The 18671-nt window shown below is 36.6% G+C and overlaps 1 protein-coding gene across 2 annotated transcripts in view; it reads left to right on the top strand.

The window, feature by feature from the left end:
* The window catches only part of ZFC3H1 (zinc finger C3H1-type containing), a 55886-nt gene extending 37795 nt beyond the window's left edge, over positions 1–18091 (top strand). The window contains exons 22-35 of one of the 2 annotated variants that reach the window (XM_002711333.5): positions 154–340; positions 1517–1705; positions 2675–2912; positions 6676–6781; positions 6862–7060; positions 8074–8168; positions 12465–12575; positions 12894–12998; positions 13135–13300; positions 14393–14493; positions 15970–16071; positions 16687–16726; positions 16990–17052; positions 17182–18091. In XM_002711333.5, the coding sequence (XP_002711379.2) occupies positions 154–340; positions 1517–1705; positions 2675–2912; positions 6676–6781; positions 6862–7060; positions 8074–8168; positions 12465–12575; positions 12894–12998; positions 13135–13300; positions 14393–14493; positions 15970–16071; positions 16687–16726; positions 16990–17052; positions 17182–17319 (1840 nt within the window). In that variant the 3' untranslated portion in view covers positions 17320–18091. Of the gene's footprint in view, positions 1–153; positions 341–1516; positions 1706–2674; positions 2913–6675; positions 6782–6861; positions 7061–8073; positions 8169–12464; positions 12576–12851; positions 12999–13134; positions 13301–14392; positions 14494–15969; positions 16072–16686; positions 16727–16989; positions 17053–17181 lie in introns of those variants that run through there. The other variant, XR_011380164.1, reaches the window with a different exon arrangement.
* The last annotated feature ends 580 nt before the right edge of the window (positions 18092–18671 follow it).

Below are 18671 nucleotides of genomic sequence, written 5' to 3'. Positions count from 1 at the left end.
TTTTAAATCCTAATTTATTACCCTGTTTTTTAAGTCATTCTGACTTCTTAACAGATTCAAACAGAAAATAGAATTTTAAAAATTGAGTCATTAGACTATTTAACTTTTCAAGCACTTTTTAAAGAATGCTTGCTATTTCTTTTAAACATGTAGGCCATGTTCAGAATCCTTAGATTCTGCTTTAAATGTCCTGGCACGAGCATTGGAAAACAACAAAGACAATCCAGAAATTTGGTGCCATTACCTCAGATTATTCTCTAAAAGAGGAACCAAGGAAGAGGTGCAGGAAATGTGTGAAACAGCTGTTGAATATGCTCCCGATTATCAAAGCTTTTGGACTGTGAGTAGAAAAGATAACATAGTTATGTGTGTGTGTGTGTGTGTGTCCCGATAGTTCTTTAGGTGTTCTTAAATATTGATAGTAAATAAGTTGGGATTAATTTAGACTAAGCAAGAAAAAAATATTTAGTGATGAGGTGATGTTTGTTAGTAACTTTATTGGTAAGGAAACAAATACAGTATCATTAAATATTTTGCCCTTACCTGTTCTTACACAGTTTTGATTTGGGTAAAATTAAGTGTACTTTTGCAAAGTAACCAAGAAAATATCTTTTAACTTTTTATATTTTATAAAAATTACAAATTTCAGGTAACATTTTGACTTTTCTTATTACTTTAATGAAAATAATCCTAATCTGAAATTCATACTGTCAACTCTTGCCCAACTGTTCTTACCAAACATAATACTATAATGGTGTTTATGAAATAAAAAAAGTTTTCATTAACAGCCAAACTTTTTCAGCTGAACTCAAGAACTGTTAAATTCTTAAATTTACACATATATTGGTTGCTATCAGTTCTATCATTTATTTGCTAGCTAAAATTGTGAATCAGAGATACCTGGTTAACCTTATGGTGAATGAGCTTAGTGCTTTAACTCCTACTCTATGAAGTCAAATAGTGAATAGATTTGGACAGTGTAAGTGGGATGCTTGATTTTTGACCTGGAGCCAAAGTTAATGCTGTTGTTCATTACAAGATTTTATAGGTTGTGAAATATTTAAAAGATGTAATTTTCCTATAAGTTGTTTGGTCTCTAATGTGTTTTACTTTCTTTTCCTAATATAAATGCTGTCTTAAATTTTTAATAATACAGTCAGACACCTAAGCGACACAAATTCTTTGTGAGCATAAACATGGGAACTTTTGAGTATCCATCATGGTCTTGTTGTGATTACCTACTGACTCGCAGAAAGGAAAAATGAAATTGCTTTAGTGATGCCTCTCAGAGTACATCTGTATTTTCTTTTTAATCTGATTCTACTTTACAACATGTGATAGAAGGAGAAATCTAGGTTATAGTACTGGAAGATGGATTTACACATTTTTATAATTACCCTTTCTGTAGAAAATGAAGACTTGCTATTTGAGACAGTTTCTTAATGAAATGTGAAAATCTGTAGTTTTGGCTCATTTTTCTAAAGCAGGATTAACTATATGAAACCCCTTTGGGTAGTTTCTACACCTAGAAAGTACCTTTGAAGAAAAGGATTATGTTTGTGAGAGAATGGTGGAGTTTCTGATGGGAGCAGCCAAGCGGGAAGCATCAGATATTCTATCCTTTCAGCTTTTAGAGGCTCTTTTGTTTCGAGTTCAGCTACACATATTTACTGGAAGATGTCAAAGTGCACTTGCGATTTTACAGGTAAACATGTATTATAGCACTTAATTGTATTTTGTAGAAAATTCTAAAAGGCCTAAAACAGAGGCTGGATTGCAAGTGGGAGTATGTGTGAATATTTGGTATAGTGCTTAAAACAACTCTTGAGATGCCTACATTCCATTCCTGAGTGCCTAGGTTCAAGTCCCATCTCACTCCCAGTTCCAACTTACTGATAATGTACAACCTGGGAGGCTGCAGGTGATTGCTCAGGTGGTTGGGTTCATGTAACACACATGGAAGACAGATTGAGTTGCTGCCTTCTGGCTTTGGCCTGGCCCTGTTTCAATTATTGAGAGCATTTTGGGAGTAAACCAATAGATGGGAGATTCCCCTCTCTCTGTCTCGCTCTTTGCCTCTCAAATAAATAAACAAAACAAAACAAAAAGCCTACAATATTGTAGGTAGTATTTTTTGCTTAATGGTGAGAGTATAGATTTTGGGTTTAAATTCTTATTTTCCACTTCCCAGTAAGTTACATAACATTGGGTAACTATACTTTTTTCATTTTCTTGGTGATAGTAGTATCTTTAGAGTTCTCATAAGGTTTAAATAAAAATATTATATGTTAAGTACCTCCAAGATAAGTTTTAAGTTTCAAATCATAAGGGGAAAAAATCAGTTAATAATGAAAGTCATCTTCATGGATGTAGGGTTTTTTGTTATTTTACTGTTTTGTCTATCTTACTGGATTTTAAATATTAGGACACTTAAAATACACTCAAAATTTAGTCTTTCATTAATTATGTCATAAACTTTAGTATAATAAAGTTTGAATAACCTAGTATTGACACTTCTAGAGATCTTTAATCAAGAAAATTAGTGACTCAATTCTCAGATATTTAGAACTACTCCAAAGAAATATGTTTTAGTCTTCTTTACATTAGTATTTGAATTTTACTGTGAATAGTAATCTTTAAAAAAAAGTTAAAAAAAATTTTTTGTCTTACCTAGAATGCATTAAAGTCCACTAATGATGAAATAGTAGCTGAATACCTTAAAACAAGTGATCGATGTTTAGCATGGCTGGCCTACATACATCTTATTGAGTTCAACATTCTCCCTTCAAAGTTTTATGATCCTTCTAATGCAAATCCTTCAAGAATTGTTAGCACAGAATTATTTGTGATGCCATGGCAAGTAATTCAAGATGTAAAGACTAATCCTGACATGTTGCTAGCAGTGTTTGAAGGTAAGTATAAGTATTCATAGCATCACCTATTATATAGTATAAATTTTAACATCAATATTTAGAGTAGCAGTTTGCCTATTATTCTTAATTAGGTGGAATAAATTTGTGTCACAAGATGTAATTTCATTTTATTGTGTGAATGTTTATAAGATTAAGGATTGAATTAAAATACAATTGGCATTCATATCTTTGAAAATTAAGAACCGTACTACTCTGTTATCTCATTTACTTTTCTGATTCTGGTAAAAGATAACAGTTAAATATGTAGATAATATGTATCATAGAGGTTTGGTGAGTTGATTGAATCCAGTAAGCAGATACTATTTTTTAGTTCATTAAGTTTAAAAGGACATATGTTCTTTTTATTTAAATGATTTATCTAATTGAAAGGCAGTTACAGAGAAGCAGAGAGAGAGAAAGGTCTGCCATCCCGCTGGTTCACTCTCCAGATGGCCGATCCAAAGCCAGGAGTTTCTTCTGGGTCTCCCACGCGGGTATAGGGGCCCAAGGAGTTGGGCCATCTTCTTTTTGTCTTTTTTTTTTTAATTTTTTTCTTTTATTTAATAAATATAAATTTCCAAAGTACAGTTTTTAGATTACATTGGCTTTCCCCCCCCATAACCTCCCTCCCACCTGCAACCATCCCATCTCCCACTCCCTCTCCCATTCCATTCACATCAAGATTCATTTTCAATTATCTTTATATACAGAAGATCAATTTAGCATATACTAAATAAAGATTTCAACAGTTTGCACCCACACAGAAACACAAAGTGTAAAGTACTGTTTGAGTACTAGTTATTCCATTAATTCACATAGTATAACACATTAAGGACAGAGATCCTACATGGGGAGTAAGTGCACAGTGACTCCTGTTGTTGATTTAACAATTGACACTCTTGTTTATGGCATCAGTAATCACCCTAGTCTCTTGTCATGAGTTGCCAAGGCTATGGAAGCCTCTTGAGTTCACCAACTCCGATCTTATTTAGACAAGGTCATAGTCAAAGTGGAAGTTCTCTCCTCCCTTCAGAGAAAGGTACCTCCTTCTTTGAGGGCCATCTTTTGCTTTCCCAGGCCATAGCAGAGAGCTGGATCTGAAGTGGAGCAGCTGGGACTTGAACCGGTACCCATCTGGGATGCCAGTACTGCAGGTGGCGGTTTTACCAGCTACACCATAGCACCGGCCCCAGGCCATATGTTTTTAACTCAGCAATACTTTCTCCATCAATGACTTTAATTGCTATTATATACTAAATTGATATATCTGCTGTGGAACACTACAAACTATTGAGTCTGTTCTTCCTGAAAAGAAGTACATAGCCTAGTCAGAAGATAAAATCTATACGTTTGACATAATTATTACTATATAAAGCCATATAACAGTATATTAGTATATGGTTCAAATTGTATGCTACAGAAGAAACAAAGATCTGTGACTTATAGGTTATTTGGTATAAGCTGTGAACTCAAAGGGAAGTGATTATTGTATGTTGGCACTATCAAGTAATTCTTCATAGAAGAATCGAAACTTGGAGTTGAATCTTGAAGCATGGCTGTGATGTGGCATAGTGAATCTACTCAGAGATGGATATTCTTATTTATGTATTTCCCAAAGTTCTATAATGATGTCTGGCAGTGTATTAAGTGCTTAGGAAATGCTTATTGAATAGCCCAATGTAGAGAGGAAGGGAAGAAAAAAGACATTACTGTTAAGGGAACTAAGTAAGTAAAAAGCAACAAATAGGAACTGATGCAATGGGTCTGAACTTGAAAGAAGGAAGAATCCTTATCAAAGAGAGAAGTCTGTGCTGGATAATAGCAGGGAATAAGCTTGGTGGATGGGATGGGATTATTACATTTTTAGGAACTTGAAAAGTGGTAAACCTGATGGCAGTGGAGATGCTTTAAAAATTAGAGCATGGGCCGGCGCCGTGGCTCACTAGGCTAATCCTCCACCTTGCAGCGCCAGCACACCGGGTTCTAGTCCAGGTCGGGGTGCCAGATTCTGTCCCGGTTGCCCGTCTTCCAGGCCAGCTCTCTGCTGTGGCCAGGGAGTGCAGTGGAGGATGGCCCAGGTGCTTGGGCCCTGCACCCCATGGGAGACCAGGAGAAGTACCTGGCTCCTGCCATCGGATCAGCATGGTGCGCTGGCCGCAGCGGCCATTGGAGGGTGAACCAACGGCAAAGGAAGACCTTTCTCTCTGTCTCTCTCTCTCACTGTCCACTCTGCCTGTCAAAAAAAAAAAAAAAGAAAAAGAAAAAAAAAAGAATTAGAGCATGTGGTTGAAGAGAAATTAGTAGGTAAGAAAGCCAGCAAGAAGATGATGGCCATGGTTGAGGCACAAGAAAAGTAAACTGGAAAACAGAATTTGTTAGGCACTTAGAGAGGTAGGAAACATATTTAACGTCAGGGAAGAAAAAAATGGATAATCCAAGATGATTTTCCGAGTTGGAAATAGAAAGTGTCAGCAGTAGAAAAACTCTTAAATTGGAGGAGCCAGAGCTGTAGCATAGAGGGTAAAGCCGCAGCCTGCAATGCCAGCATCCCATATGGGCACTGGTTCGTGTCCCAGCTCTGCTCCGCTTCTGATCCAGCTCTCTGCTATGGCCTGGGAAAGCAGTAGAACATGGCTCAAAGTCCTAGGGTCCCTGTACCTGCATGGAGCCCTGGAAGAAGTTCCTGGCTCCTGACTTCAGATCAGCGCAGCTCCAGCTGTTGGAGCCATTTAGGGAGTGAACCAGCAGATGGAAGACCTGTTTTTTCTTTCTGTTTCTGCCTCTCTGTAACATTGGCTTTCAAATAAATAAATATTTTTTTAAAAAAGAGAGAGAAAACTGTTAAGTTGGAAAGACCAATTTTGTTAATAGTGGTGGTGTTTGAGAATGTCGTTGGTCATCCAAGTGGAAATAATTGTTGGCAGAAGGAAATAAGAAAGTGGACCACAAGTGGACAGTTGTGGATAAAAATAAATGGGTTTAAGAGTTGTTAACATAAAAAAAATAAAAAAATTATAAAAATTACAAAAAACAAACAAAAAAACAAGAAAGAAAAATAAAAAAGATGAATATAAAAAAGAAAAAGGCAAAATAAAATACAAAAAAATCTAAGAAAAAATATAAACAAAAAAAGAAAAAGAAAAAACTAAAAAAGAAAAAAAATAAGAATACCAAAAAAAAGGTTTGATTAAATATGAATCTTCATCAGTGAACTTCAAGCGCAGTTTTAAGAGTGATGCAAATCTGGGAGGTCATACAGCCATTGAGCAAGGAGAAAATGATGACAGTTGGGTAAAGTAAAACTGGATACGCAGCAAAATCAAATAAAGTGGACGAGTTTGTTTTGAAGGAGTAAGGGATGGCTCTAGCTTGGGGGAGACATTTCAGTGGGTATCAAGCAGTAGAGAGGACTTCCTTTGAAGTTAGTAGGCAGGGAAATATGAAATGGTAATTCATTTTCTGTGATTTTTTTTTGATCAGCTTTAAGATATTTAGGATAATTGCAGAAACGCTTTTTTTTTTTAAGAGAAAACATTGCTAGATGCAAGTGCTCAGATTATTCTAGTGCTACCAGTAAAATGAAGGCAGGTGATTAAATTTTAGGGGTTTGGAGATACTGGAGTACCGTCTGTATGTAAAATCAAAACTCCAGTAAAGATGATAAGATGATGGGTAAGCAAATAAATAGATCATCTTAGACCTGGAGTAGCATACTCAAGTAATTTATTTCACATTTGAGTCATGTTGTGATGTTTTTGGATAGATGCAGTGAAAGCTTGCACAGATGAGAGCCTTATTGCTGAAGAAAGAATAGAGGTCTGCCTTCCACTTTACACAAACATGATTGCTCTGCACCAGCTCCTGGAGAGGTAAGACTTAATTCACAAGCAGCTAACTTTGTGTTAAAAATTGATAGTGTCCGATGTTTATCAGTTTTTCTCTTGTTAAGGTATGAGACTGCAGTGGAGCTTTGTAAACATTTATTGGAATCCTGTCCCATGAACTGCCAGTTTTTGGAAGCCCTTGCCAATTTATATTTGCAAACAAATCAGAATGACAAAGCCAGAGCAGTGTGGCTTACTGCATTTGAAAAAAATCCACAGAATGCAGAGGTTTTCTATCATATGTGCAAATTCTTCATCTGTCAGGTAAAAAATGACTCATAATTCTTAAATACAACATTTTTGTGTTTCATATTTCTTTAAGGACAAGTTCCATGTCTTAGTCATATTTATTCCCAACACCTATCACATTGCCAAACACATAATAGACAACAGATAATTGGTAAATGGTTTAAGGCGTGGTCATGTTGTATATTAAGCTATTTAATAATTAGTTGAACTTACTTCAAAGATTAGAATATGGAAATTATCTGAACACGTCCCAGAACACATCCACCTAACAAGCACAATATAATTAGTGAATTTTTAGGGTGTTTTCCTCACTTGAAACTTTTTCCCTTCTTTAAAAAAAATACATTTTTAGCCGGCGCCGTGGCTCAATAGGCTAATCCTCCACCTTGCGGCGCCGGCACACCGGGTTCTAGTCCCGGTCAGGGCGCCGGATTCTGTCCCGGTTGCCCCTCTTCCAGGCCAGCTCTCTGCTATGGCCAGGGAGTGCAGTGGAGGATGGCCCAGGTGCTTGGGCCCTGCACCCCATGGGAGACCAGGAAAAGCACCTGGATCCTGGCTCCTGCCATCGGATCAGCGCGGTGCGCCGGCTGCAGCGGCGGCCATTGGAGGGTGAACCAACGGCAAAGGAAGACCTTTCTCTCTGTCTCTCTCTCTCACTGTCCACTCTGCCTGTCAAAAAAAAAAAAAAAAAAAAAAAAAAAAATACATTTTTAATGACAGTTTACTGTGCATATTGATGGAGTATAGTGTGACATTTCATTACATGTACGTTGTATAATGATTGTGTCATGTAATTGGCTTATCTGTCATCTCAGACATTTATCATTTCTTTGTATTGAGAACATTCACAGTTTATTATTTTGAAATAGCCAATTATTTTCAACTATAGTTAATCCTACTGTGCTGTACAACACTGCAAGTTGCTCTTTCTCTCCAGCTATACTCCTGTACCCAGTCACCACCCTTTTAAACATTTTAATTAAGTCTTGTTAACCTGGTGAATATTATTCTCCCTCTCTTTTAAATAGAATCAAGGCGATAATCTTCTTCCATTTTTGCGGAAATTTATTGCTTCCTTCTTTAAGCCTGGGTTTGAGAAATACAGTAATTTGGATCTGTTTAGGTAAGTGCTAGAACTCTTGATTTGTATAAAATTAAAGAGAGTACAGTTCAATGGAAAGACTAATTTCTTTATGGATTAATTACATTTTTAACTGATTTATATACTCTAACACAGAGCTGTTAAGGAGTAGTGTAAATGGAGGCAAGAATAAAGAATTTCTACTATGCAAAAGTTAGGCTGGTTTTATCATAGGAACTGTTTCTTTTACTTTGTTATTGTTAATTTTTGCACTTGATATGACAGCAACTTATACTGAGGCAATATCAGTAGTTTTTGAAAACTGGAGTTTTAATTTGACTAATAAAGTAGATGTAAGTAATGCTCAGATGCCTTTTTCTTTCTTTAAATTCTGAAGTGCCGGCGCCGCGGCTCACTAGGCTAATCCTCCGCCTAGCGGCGCCGGCACACCGGGTTCTAGTCCCGGTTGGGGCGCCGGATTCTGTCCCGGTTGCCCCTCTTCCAGGCCAGCCCTCTGCTGTGGCCCGGGAGTGCAGTGGAGGATGGCCCAGGTGCTTGGGCCCTGCACCCCATGGGAGACCAGGAAAAGCACCTGGCTCCTGGCTCCTGTCATCGGATCAGCGCGGTGCGCCGGCCGCAGCGCGCCGGCCGCGGCAGCCATTGGAGGGTGAACCAACGGCAAAGGAAGACCTTTCTCTCTGTCTCTCTCTCTCACTGTCCACTCTGCCTGTCAAAAAAAAATAAATAAATAAATAAAAAAAAAAATAAATAAATTCTGAAGAAAACTGCTCTAGTTTCTGAACTACTGTTGAGTAAGAAGATCTAGAGGATTCTTTTCTGATTGTCAGTTTCGCCATAACCATATAGAGCTCTGTTATCTACTGTGTGTGTTTGCTTTGCTGAGAGTTCTTACAGAACATAAAGAGTGATAATCTGGGGAGGCTTTTAACTTGTTGGGAGACAGACTGGTCCGCTTACCAAATGGGTTGGAGCAGGAAATTCAATCCAACTCTCCCATGTGAGTACAAGGACTCAATCATTTGACCATTCCAGGGTATGCATTCATGGAAGGCTAGAATCAGGAATGGAGCAAGGACTTGAAACCAGACATTATGCTAATCCATCTGGTTCTCCCACGTGGGTAATAGAAGCCCAATACTTGGGACATCGTCCACTGCTTTCCCAGACCCATTAGCAGGTAGCTAGGTTGGAATTGTAGCAGCCGAGATTTGAACTGGTGCTCATATGAATGCTGGTGTTGCTGGCAGTGGCTTAACCTGCTGTGTCACAATGCTCCAGTGAACATGACAATTTTCCTTGGGATTTAAGGTCACTATTCCTGCCCAGACTTGTATCTTAATGTTTTTCTCGTTTATTGATACTGTGATTTTGGTGTCATTCCTGAAATTCTGGTCTGTTGCATCCAGATGAATATTTTGCAATTAATTACCAACAAAATAATTTTAAATGCAAGTTAGAAAAGAAACTGTTCTGTAAAGAATTTACAGGCTTTTTAACTTTTTTTCAGATTAGATTTCTTTCTTTCTTTTTTTTTTTTTTTAAAGAGAGATTTATTTATTTATTTATTTGAAAGGCAGAGAGAAGGGCTCCATCTGCTGGTTCACTCCCGAATGGACCTTAATGGCTAGAGCTGCACCAATTCGAAGTCAGGAGCCAGGAGCTTCTTCTGGGTCTCCCATTTGGGTGCAGAGGCCCAAGGACTTGGGCCATCTGCTATTGCTTTCCCAGGCCATAGCAGAGATGGGAAGAGGAACAGCCGGGCCTTGAACCAGCACCCATATGGGATGCCAGAACTGCAAGAGAAGGCTTTACTCACTATGACACAGCACTAGCCCCTTCTCAACTCAGGCAGAGGACTACTTCAGGTCTGAACAGTCTGTATACGGACTTGCTGGTTCTGGTGTTCCCTTAGGTGTGGAGGTAGTTGGTTTAGCTTCAAAGAATGTGCAGCCAGTTTCTGCCTTGGTAACTCATCAAAGATCCTCAGATATTCTTGATGTCAGATTAATTAAGTAGAATAAATAACAATAAAAATCTGAAGATGGATTGCCTCCAAATTTTCTTGTTTATTTTTAAATCATCTTGTCTTCTTAGATTCTTTTAAATATAGTCAGAATGTATTAGTGAGAGAAATCAGTGCTCTTAATAGGCTCAAGATACTTTTAAAATTTCATTAGTAGAAATTGTAAAACAAAATGCTTAGCACCATAATATTTACCTGGAGTTGAATTCTGACAACTGTGTGTATGGCATTTAATATAAAAATCATAAGCTCTTTTAAAAAAGGTAGGGGGGCTGGTGCTGTGATGTAATGGACTAAGCTTCCACTTCTGGCGCCTGCATTCCCTATGGGAATCCCGGCTGCTCCTCTTCTGATCCAGCTCTGTTTAATGGCCTGGGAGAGAGTGAAAGATGGCTCATGTTCTTGGGCCCCTGCACCCATGTGGAAGACCCGGAAGAAGCTCCTAGCTTCAAATCAGCCCCACTGCAGCTGTTGAGGCCATTTAGAGAGTGAACTGGCAGATGGAAGACCTTTCTCTCTGTCCCTTGCTCTGTAAATCTTCCTCTTTAATAAACAAGTAAAACCTTTAAAAAAAAATCATAAGCCAAAGGGTGGGCACTTTGGTGCAGTGGTTAAGACACTGTTTGTGACACCTGCCTTCCGTATTGAAATGCCTGGTTCAGGTCTTGGCTTCTCTATTTTCTATCCTGCTTTCTATTGATGTGCAGCTTTGGAGGCAGCAGGTATGACTCAAGTATTTGGATTCTTACCACCAACACGGTAGACCCAGATTGAGTTCAGGGCTCTTGACTTCAGCCTGGCCCAGTTCTGGCTGTTGGGGGCATTTGGGAGTAAACCAGCAGATGGAAGATCTCTCTCTTTCACATAAAATAAGTGTATTTTCTTAAAACATCAGAGGCAGAAAGAATCAGATGAGGTGATTTTCCTGTGTTTTTAGTTACTTTGAAGATTAAATACATAGCCAGAGAAGTTAACTCTTGGGGATTCTATTCCCTTTACCTAAGTTAGCTAAGGATTGTAGTCTTATGTAGATTATATTTGAAGTCATCTCTTTTGACCTGCCTCAATATCAATTCAGAAAACTAAAATTTGTAGAAGTCAGTAATTCGTGCTGAGTTAGCTAGTTATGACAAATTAACTTATTAAATTGACTTTTAGTCCTCCTACTTCTTGTGATTGCCCCCCCCATACAGCTTCTGCAATCCATCAAAACTTTGCCCTTACAATCATTTTCTTTTTAAGATTTACTTTATTTATTTGAAAGAGTTAGAGAGGTAGAGACAGAGAGAGAGGTCTTCCATCTGCTGGTTCACTCCCCAGATGGCCGCAATGGCTGGAGCTGTGCTGATCCGAAGCCAGGAGCTAGGAGATTTCTTCTGGGTCTCCCATGAGGGTGCAGGGGCCCAAGGACCTGGGCCATCTTCTGCTGTTTCTCAGGCTATAGCAGAGAGCTGGATCAGAAGAGGAGCAGCCGGGGCTAGAACCAGAGCCCATAGGGGATGCTGGTGTTTGGTATTTCAGGCCAGGGCTTTAACCTACTGCGCCACAGCACCGGCCCCACTCTTACTATCATTTTAAAATTCAGTTTGTAAATCATTATACTAGATTGTCATTTTTTGAGATCAGTGTATTTCCTTTAAAAATGCTGTTCTTGAAGTTGCTGGTAAATATATACAGATTCAGTTATATTGGGAGGAAAATTATGTTAACCAAACTCAAGTTTCTTTATGGATAGACTTTTTAAAACCTTTAATGTGCTAGTAAATGTTGTAACTTTTCTAAAGTGGGCTATAATTTTTGGTATTTCCTAACCTTATTTGGGCATGGACTTCATTTTGACAACTGGCTTAATAAACCTAAATAAAATACACATGTATGGATTTATATGAAAGATTCTCAGATACCAGTATTTGTAAATCTTAAAATTTTTCATAAGAAAGTGCAGATTTTGTGGAAAATTTTCAGATACTTGATAGTCTTGTTTACCCTTTTCTATTTTTAATTACATGGCTATAGTGGTTTGCCTAATTTTGGAGATAAAATAAAAATTCACTCTTAGGAGAGGAGTTGTTTGAATAGACATAAACCAATGAAATTTTGAAATAAATATGTGATCCTAGAAGTATGATTAAAGAGTTACAGTATACATATGAGAAGGAATTCATTACTTCATAAAAATATTTCATTAAAATTTAAGTTGAAACTCAAGGTTTCTTTTTTCTATTTGTAATCTGTGTGTGCATAGTAACAATTTCAAATAAAATTTGCAATTTTGTTTTGTTTTGTTTTTTCAGGTATCTCTTAAATATCCCAGGACAACTTGACATTCCAGCCTGTTTATTTAAAGGGAATTTTGATGATGACATGTTTAACCACCAAATCCCTTATTTGTGGCTGATTTACTGGTGAGATATTTTCTTAGGTGGAGACAGAAATGTTTCATTTTAAACATGCATTTAGTGTTCATTACTGAATTATACTGTCAAAAGTAATTAGTGTTAAAGTCATTAAAGTAAAATTGAGAAAGGTGCTAAGGTTTAAAACATATTAGAGAAGAAAATTCTAAAGAGTTCCCTTGTAGATCAATATCTATATTATATAGATATATATCTATAATGTATAATATATGTAACATATAATATATAAAATGTGCTTTGTCATTCCTTTCCTTTCCCTAATAGAATTGAACTATAGACATATATTTTCCTTCATTTTTTGAACAGTCTTTGCCATCCTCTTCAATCAAGTATTAAAGAGACAGTGGAGGCATATGAGGCAGCATTAGGGGTGGCCATGAGATGTGATATAGTACAGAAGATTTGGATGGAGTAAGTTTAGTTCCTCTTAATAAGAATGGGATTTTGGAATAAGGGGATATGGTGGGGGGAAGAGGTAATCAGCTTTCTTGGTAAGAGAATTAACTGGCTTAATTATTCTGAATTATTATATTTTTCTTTTTGGCAGTTATCTTGTCTTTGCCAATAATAGAGCTGCTGGATCCAGAAACAAAGTCCAGGAATTCAAATTTTTTACTGATTTAGTGAATAGATGTTTGATTACCGTCCCTGCCCGATACCCCATTCCTTTTAGCAGTGCTGATTACTGGTCCAACTATGAATTTCATAATAGGGTAAGAACTGAAAACTCTTTTTCTTAGATATTTGTAGAAAACATGGGTACTTTTAAAAATGACAGCAAAACTACTGTTTTATATCGAGAGCTTTTCCTAGGCCCACTTTCCCAGCATTCACTGTTACTCTTGACCATAATTTTTACTTATTTCTCCAAAGTCGAGGAATGGAGCCCTTTAAGGCTTATTGTGATGGAGTGTGAATATTATTTATGTTATACTTAAGAAAATTTAGCATGAAAGCAAAATTGAAGTGTTTAATACATACTAAAGTAGAGAGATCAAAGGATTCAAATCCTTTGTTAAAATATTTGTAAATGTTTTACTTGTAATTAAAAATTTTACTGAGTGAAAAATTCCATAGCTTCAAAATAAAAAGAATGAGTTTATATGTTGTAACTGTTTTTTTGTTAAAATTTCATCAACTATAGCTATAAACAGGGTATAAGAAAGCTAAAATTAGGCACCTTTTAGAATTCTATGAGCAGAATCAGATTGATGTTTTTGAAAGAATATCTTATTCTAGATAATAAAGCAGATTTTTTTGTTCCATTTTCAGAGTTCCCTCTGAATGGTGGAATAGGCTAAGAGCTCCTACTAAAATTCAATCTAGTCCAAAAAAATATGTATTTCATTTTTTTGGTGGGGTGGTTTTGTTGCTAATCAGGATAACCAATTACTATGCTTTGTACTTCTATGCCATTCTTTACCCCAGGATCTCAAACCACTTTATGGACATTAAGTCATTTACACACGGGCATTCCATGAGCAAGATGTGGCAGGTATTATTAGCCCTATGACTTGCCCAGCTATACAGCAAGTAAAGGTAGACTCAGGAATGAAAACCCGGACTTCTGGCTTCTTGTCAGTGTTCTGTACATGGCTCTCATCACTAGACCATATTCCCTAATTCATATTTGGAAAGTCACTAATATAATTAATGGTAGGAACTATAACTCACAGCATCATGCATTATTATAATTTACATATTCATGTCTTAAAGACCATTTTGGTTTTCTCATTAAAACATGTAGGATATTGGATTTCACATTTTAGTTGCATTCATTTTTCCCCCCCCTCAACCCTTTACAGGTTATTTTCTTTTATTTGAGCTGTGTTCCAAAGACCCAGCATTCCAAAACCTTGGAACGGTTTTGCTCAATTATGCCAACTAATTCTGGACTTGCACTGAGGTAAGAAAAATTACATTGCTTTTGGTTCTCAGCTCAATAGTATAGACTTCATTTAAAAATATTTTTTAAAACTTAGTAAGAATAGTCTGTTCTTCCACTATTTGCTCATGAATATATACTATGATTTCAGTGTTGTTAAGCAATATTTAACTATTCATACAAAAGTCAGGGTAACGAACTGGTTGCTTCAGAAAACTGCAGGTTATTAAGAGGCAAATCATTCAAGTAAAGGTCATCTGTATTCCCTAAGCACATACCATCTGTCACTAGCATATGCATTTTAAGCAGTAATTATGTTTTACGTGGCAAGGAAATATTACTTAAGAGTTTTCCACAGGTCAGTTGCTCTCAAATATTAGCACATTTTAGATTCTCCTGAGATGTTCACTTAAAATATAGTTTCCTGAACTTGAGCCCTCAAAACATATTGAGAAGCAGTGATCTAAGGACTTCTACATCCAATTAGAATAAGGAGATTTCTGAGCATTTCTTTGGATTCTCTATAAACCCATTTTCATTCTCAAGAACTGTGCTATTTTATTCAAAAAGGCCTCCCAAACAGCTATGCATCTGGATTCCAATTGTGCAGTCATTCCTAATGCATCAGTTTTATCTTGTAATTGATTAAAAGTTTGTTTTATGGATACTAAGATTTATGAAATATTTACCAAATGTTCTCTTATCTTTCAAAATATTTACATTCTACTTTGCATCCATGTAGGGAAAATGATATAAGAGGTTTCTTTTTTTTTTTTTTTTTTTTTTTTTTTAAATTCAAAGACCTCCTATTGTCACAGAAATAACCTTAGTGTGTTATAATTAAATATTTTGGCACATATACTAATCTGTAGAAGCTAATTATAGAAATTTGTATTATAAAATATCACTTTTGAGTATGTGAAATAGAAAATTGGATTTTTTTTTTGGCTAGTTTCTAATATGCTAAGCGTTTTAGAATATAGATTAAATGTTGATTTTGTGGTAAATCCCCACTTCTGTGTGTTGGTGCTTATTTCCTTGTTGTCATCCCTGTCTTTTTTTCTTTTCAGGAGAATAGAGAACTTAATAATTAGTCATTTATTTACATTTTAGTTCAAGAAACATTCAAGATTGTACTCTGTGAAAGAAAAATATCAGGAAATTGAATTAATACGAGTATATTAAATCATAACTTTAAAATTTAGAGTTGGAGGGAATGTTATTTGGAGAGAATGCTTCAGTGTCCTGTGGGAATACCTGGACCTTATTTTAGTTTGTTGAAAATATACATAAATTTTGATTGGACCTCTTGCTAGTTTCTACATTGCTGTCCCAGAGTATTTTGGAATAGGCATTCTACAAATATTTACTGAATGATCTTGAGGAAATTTAGTGGACCAAAATTGATGTGTCTCTTCAGACATTCTGCTCAAAGAACACATTTGGGATTCCCTGTACTTGTAATGCTTTGTTGATTTTCCTGAATGTACTTTACAGGCTACTTCAACATGAATGGGAAGAAAGCAATGTTCAGATTCTGAAACTTCAAGCCAAGATGTTTACATATAATATTCCAACATGCCTGGCCACCTGGAAAATGTAATGCAACAATCATGTACATGTTTTTGTAGCTATTGCTTTTATTTATAAGGTTTGCTGCAGACAGGTAAATCTGAAATGACATCTATTTTTTTCCTGGACAGATCTCTACTCTAACTTACATTTGTTCTGGGCACTTGCTGAGTCTTAATACCAAGAGTTCAATGGGTGCTTGTTAACAATTGCCTCAAAACCAAAAATGATAGGCTTAATTTACCTTGAAGGAGAACATTTAGATAGCAGTACTGTTAACAAAAACTGTAACAGACATCATAAGACCATCTGTTTTGAAAGGTCAGATTTCCCCTGATACGGTCTGATTTTTTTAACAGATGTTAGAGCCAGGTATTTTTCACTAATTATTATGAGTATTTTCCTCATGAACATTACTTATGTTCAAAACACTGGTCTGCTTTATTCTTGTAAAGTTGATAAAAATTGTTGAATTTTTCTTTTCACTATAGGTTACCCTCCTTGGAAGTATAGCCTGTTACTTTCAGGAAGTTTTGTACTCAGATTCCCACAGTCAGTATTCTGCCAGTGGTGGTGTTTCATTTTGTTCAAAGATATATAAACTTTTCTTTTCCCTTTTCTATATTCCTTTTTTCCCCTTAGAGCCATTGCTGCTGAGATTGTTCTAAAGGGACAAAGAGAGGTGAGCCATGATTGAATATTAGATGAATCACTTTTGTTTTGTTAAAGGTATTCAACCCGTTTTGTTGACTTCTCAACTTAAAAATGTTAGAGAAAAGAAGTTAACATTCCACCAACTGTTAAATGTTTGGGAATTCTAAAGCCAGTACAACCATTTTGTGTTGAAGGTTGTACTGTGAAGTACCATTCTTTAAACAGATAGAATTATGAATGTGTTTTTCATCATGTTTTCTGATGAAGTTGTGTGTGTACTCTATCTTATAGGTCCACCGTTTATATCAGAGAGCCTTACAGAAGTTACCTCTTTGTGCATCACTATGGAAAGATGTAATGCTTTTTATCTTTTATTTTACCTTGATGTTTTCCTATAAATTTTCTGCATGTGCCATATCCATTGATGTGGTAATGCTCAAACTCTAGCTAAGTCTTACTTCTATGCTTCCCTGTCTTTTACAGCAACTCTTGTTTGAAGCATCAGAAGGAGGTAAAACTGATAACCTGAGAAAACTAGTTTCCAAGTGCCAAGAGATTGGAGTCAGCCTAAATGAGCTCTTAAATTTAAACAGTAACAAAACAGAAAGCAAGAATCACTGAACACTGGGTGCAGTCAGTTCTAAGTCCTTATAATAATTGCCAAAATTATTTGAATGATTCTTCAAGATTAGGCTGATCCCTGGCTAAGGTCTGTGTAAGCAGACAAGCATTATTGATCATATCAAGCCCCCTTCAAAATCCTCTCCTCGAAACCAGAAGCAATGAACATGATCCTCTTCGGTTGGATAAATGAACTTCCTGTTTGGCCTGCTTCTAGGCCCTGCCAGATTCTCATAACATCATGTACGTAAGTATAGTTCCTCAAAGTGACTGACATTTATTTTAATTTTACTTTGTTTTTGTTTTTTGTTTTTTTACTTTTCCCCCTTCCTTTATGTTGTGCTATTCCTGATTCACTTGACACTCTCTGATGCCTGAGAGATTCTTGTTTGGGATTTAATTGCCAGGGCTGTGTTTACAGTAAAAAAAAAAAAAAAAAAAAAAAAAAAAGCAGGCAGTCCCTTTTAGTTCCTCCTTTTTAAATCTTTTGAGATTCTTCATTTCAGGATTTAAAACTTAAGCAGTCCATCTTAAGGAAAGTGTAACTGCCAAGGCCACAAGTCTGCTAGTTGCACTTGAATGCTCTAACAGGGTTGTTTATTGCCCTTTCTACGCTCTGGACTCCTTGCCGAGACTGTTTAACTTGAAGATTAAAGAAACTATTGCAAATGCCAGTGCATCAGAACCTAAGAGTGATCAAATATTATGTGCAATTTTTTTTGTAAAGAAATTTTAATTTATAATAAAGTTTAACAGTTTAAAGAACAGTTAATATTTGAACTGCTTTGTATTGAAATACTACTTTGTAGTATTAAAAATTGTTTATATACAAAAATATTTTTAATATAAGTTAACTTTGTAAAAAATGGTGCTGTCTTTATTCACTTTTCACACTGTGGGAAAGGGTTTAAAGCAGGGATATGAATATTCATCATAATTATATTAGTACTTTTGTAGTACTGAAATTGCTTTTCCATTGAAGAAAAAATTCCAGTGACTTTTTTTTTTTTTTTTTTTTTTTTTTTTTGACGGAGTGGACAGTGAGAGAGAGACAGAAAGACAGGTCTTCCTTTCCCGTTGGTTCACCCTCCAATGGCTGCCGCAGCCGGCATGCCGCGCTAATCCGAAGGCAGGAGCCAGGTGCTTCTCCTGGTCTCCCATGGGGTGCAGGGCCCAAGCACTTGGGCCATCCTCCACTGCACTCCCGGGCCATAGCAGAGAGCTGGCCTGGAAGAGGGGCAACCGGGACAGAATCCGGCGCCCCGACCGGGACTAGAACCTGGTGTGCCTGCGCCACAAGGGGGAGGATTAGCCTGTTGAGCTGCGGCGCCAGCCTATCCAGTGACTTTTTA

Source organism: Oryctolagus cuniculus, chromosome 11 (genome assembly GCF_964237555.1).
Source record: "Oryctolagus cuniculus chromosome 11, mOryCun1.1, whole genome shotgun sequence".
NCBI classification, from domain to species: Eukaryota; Metazoa; Chordata; class Mammalia; order Lagomorpha; family Leporidae; genus Oryctolagus; species Oryctolagus cuniculus.
Note: the sequence above shows the minus strand (reverse complement) of the source record. Positions and strands in the feature narration are given on the sequence as shown.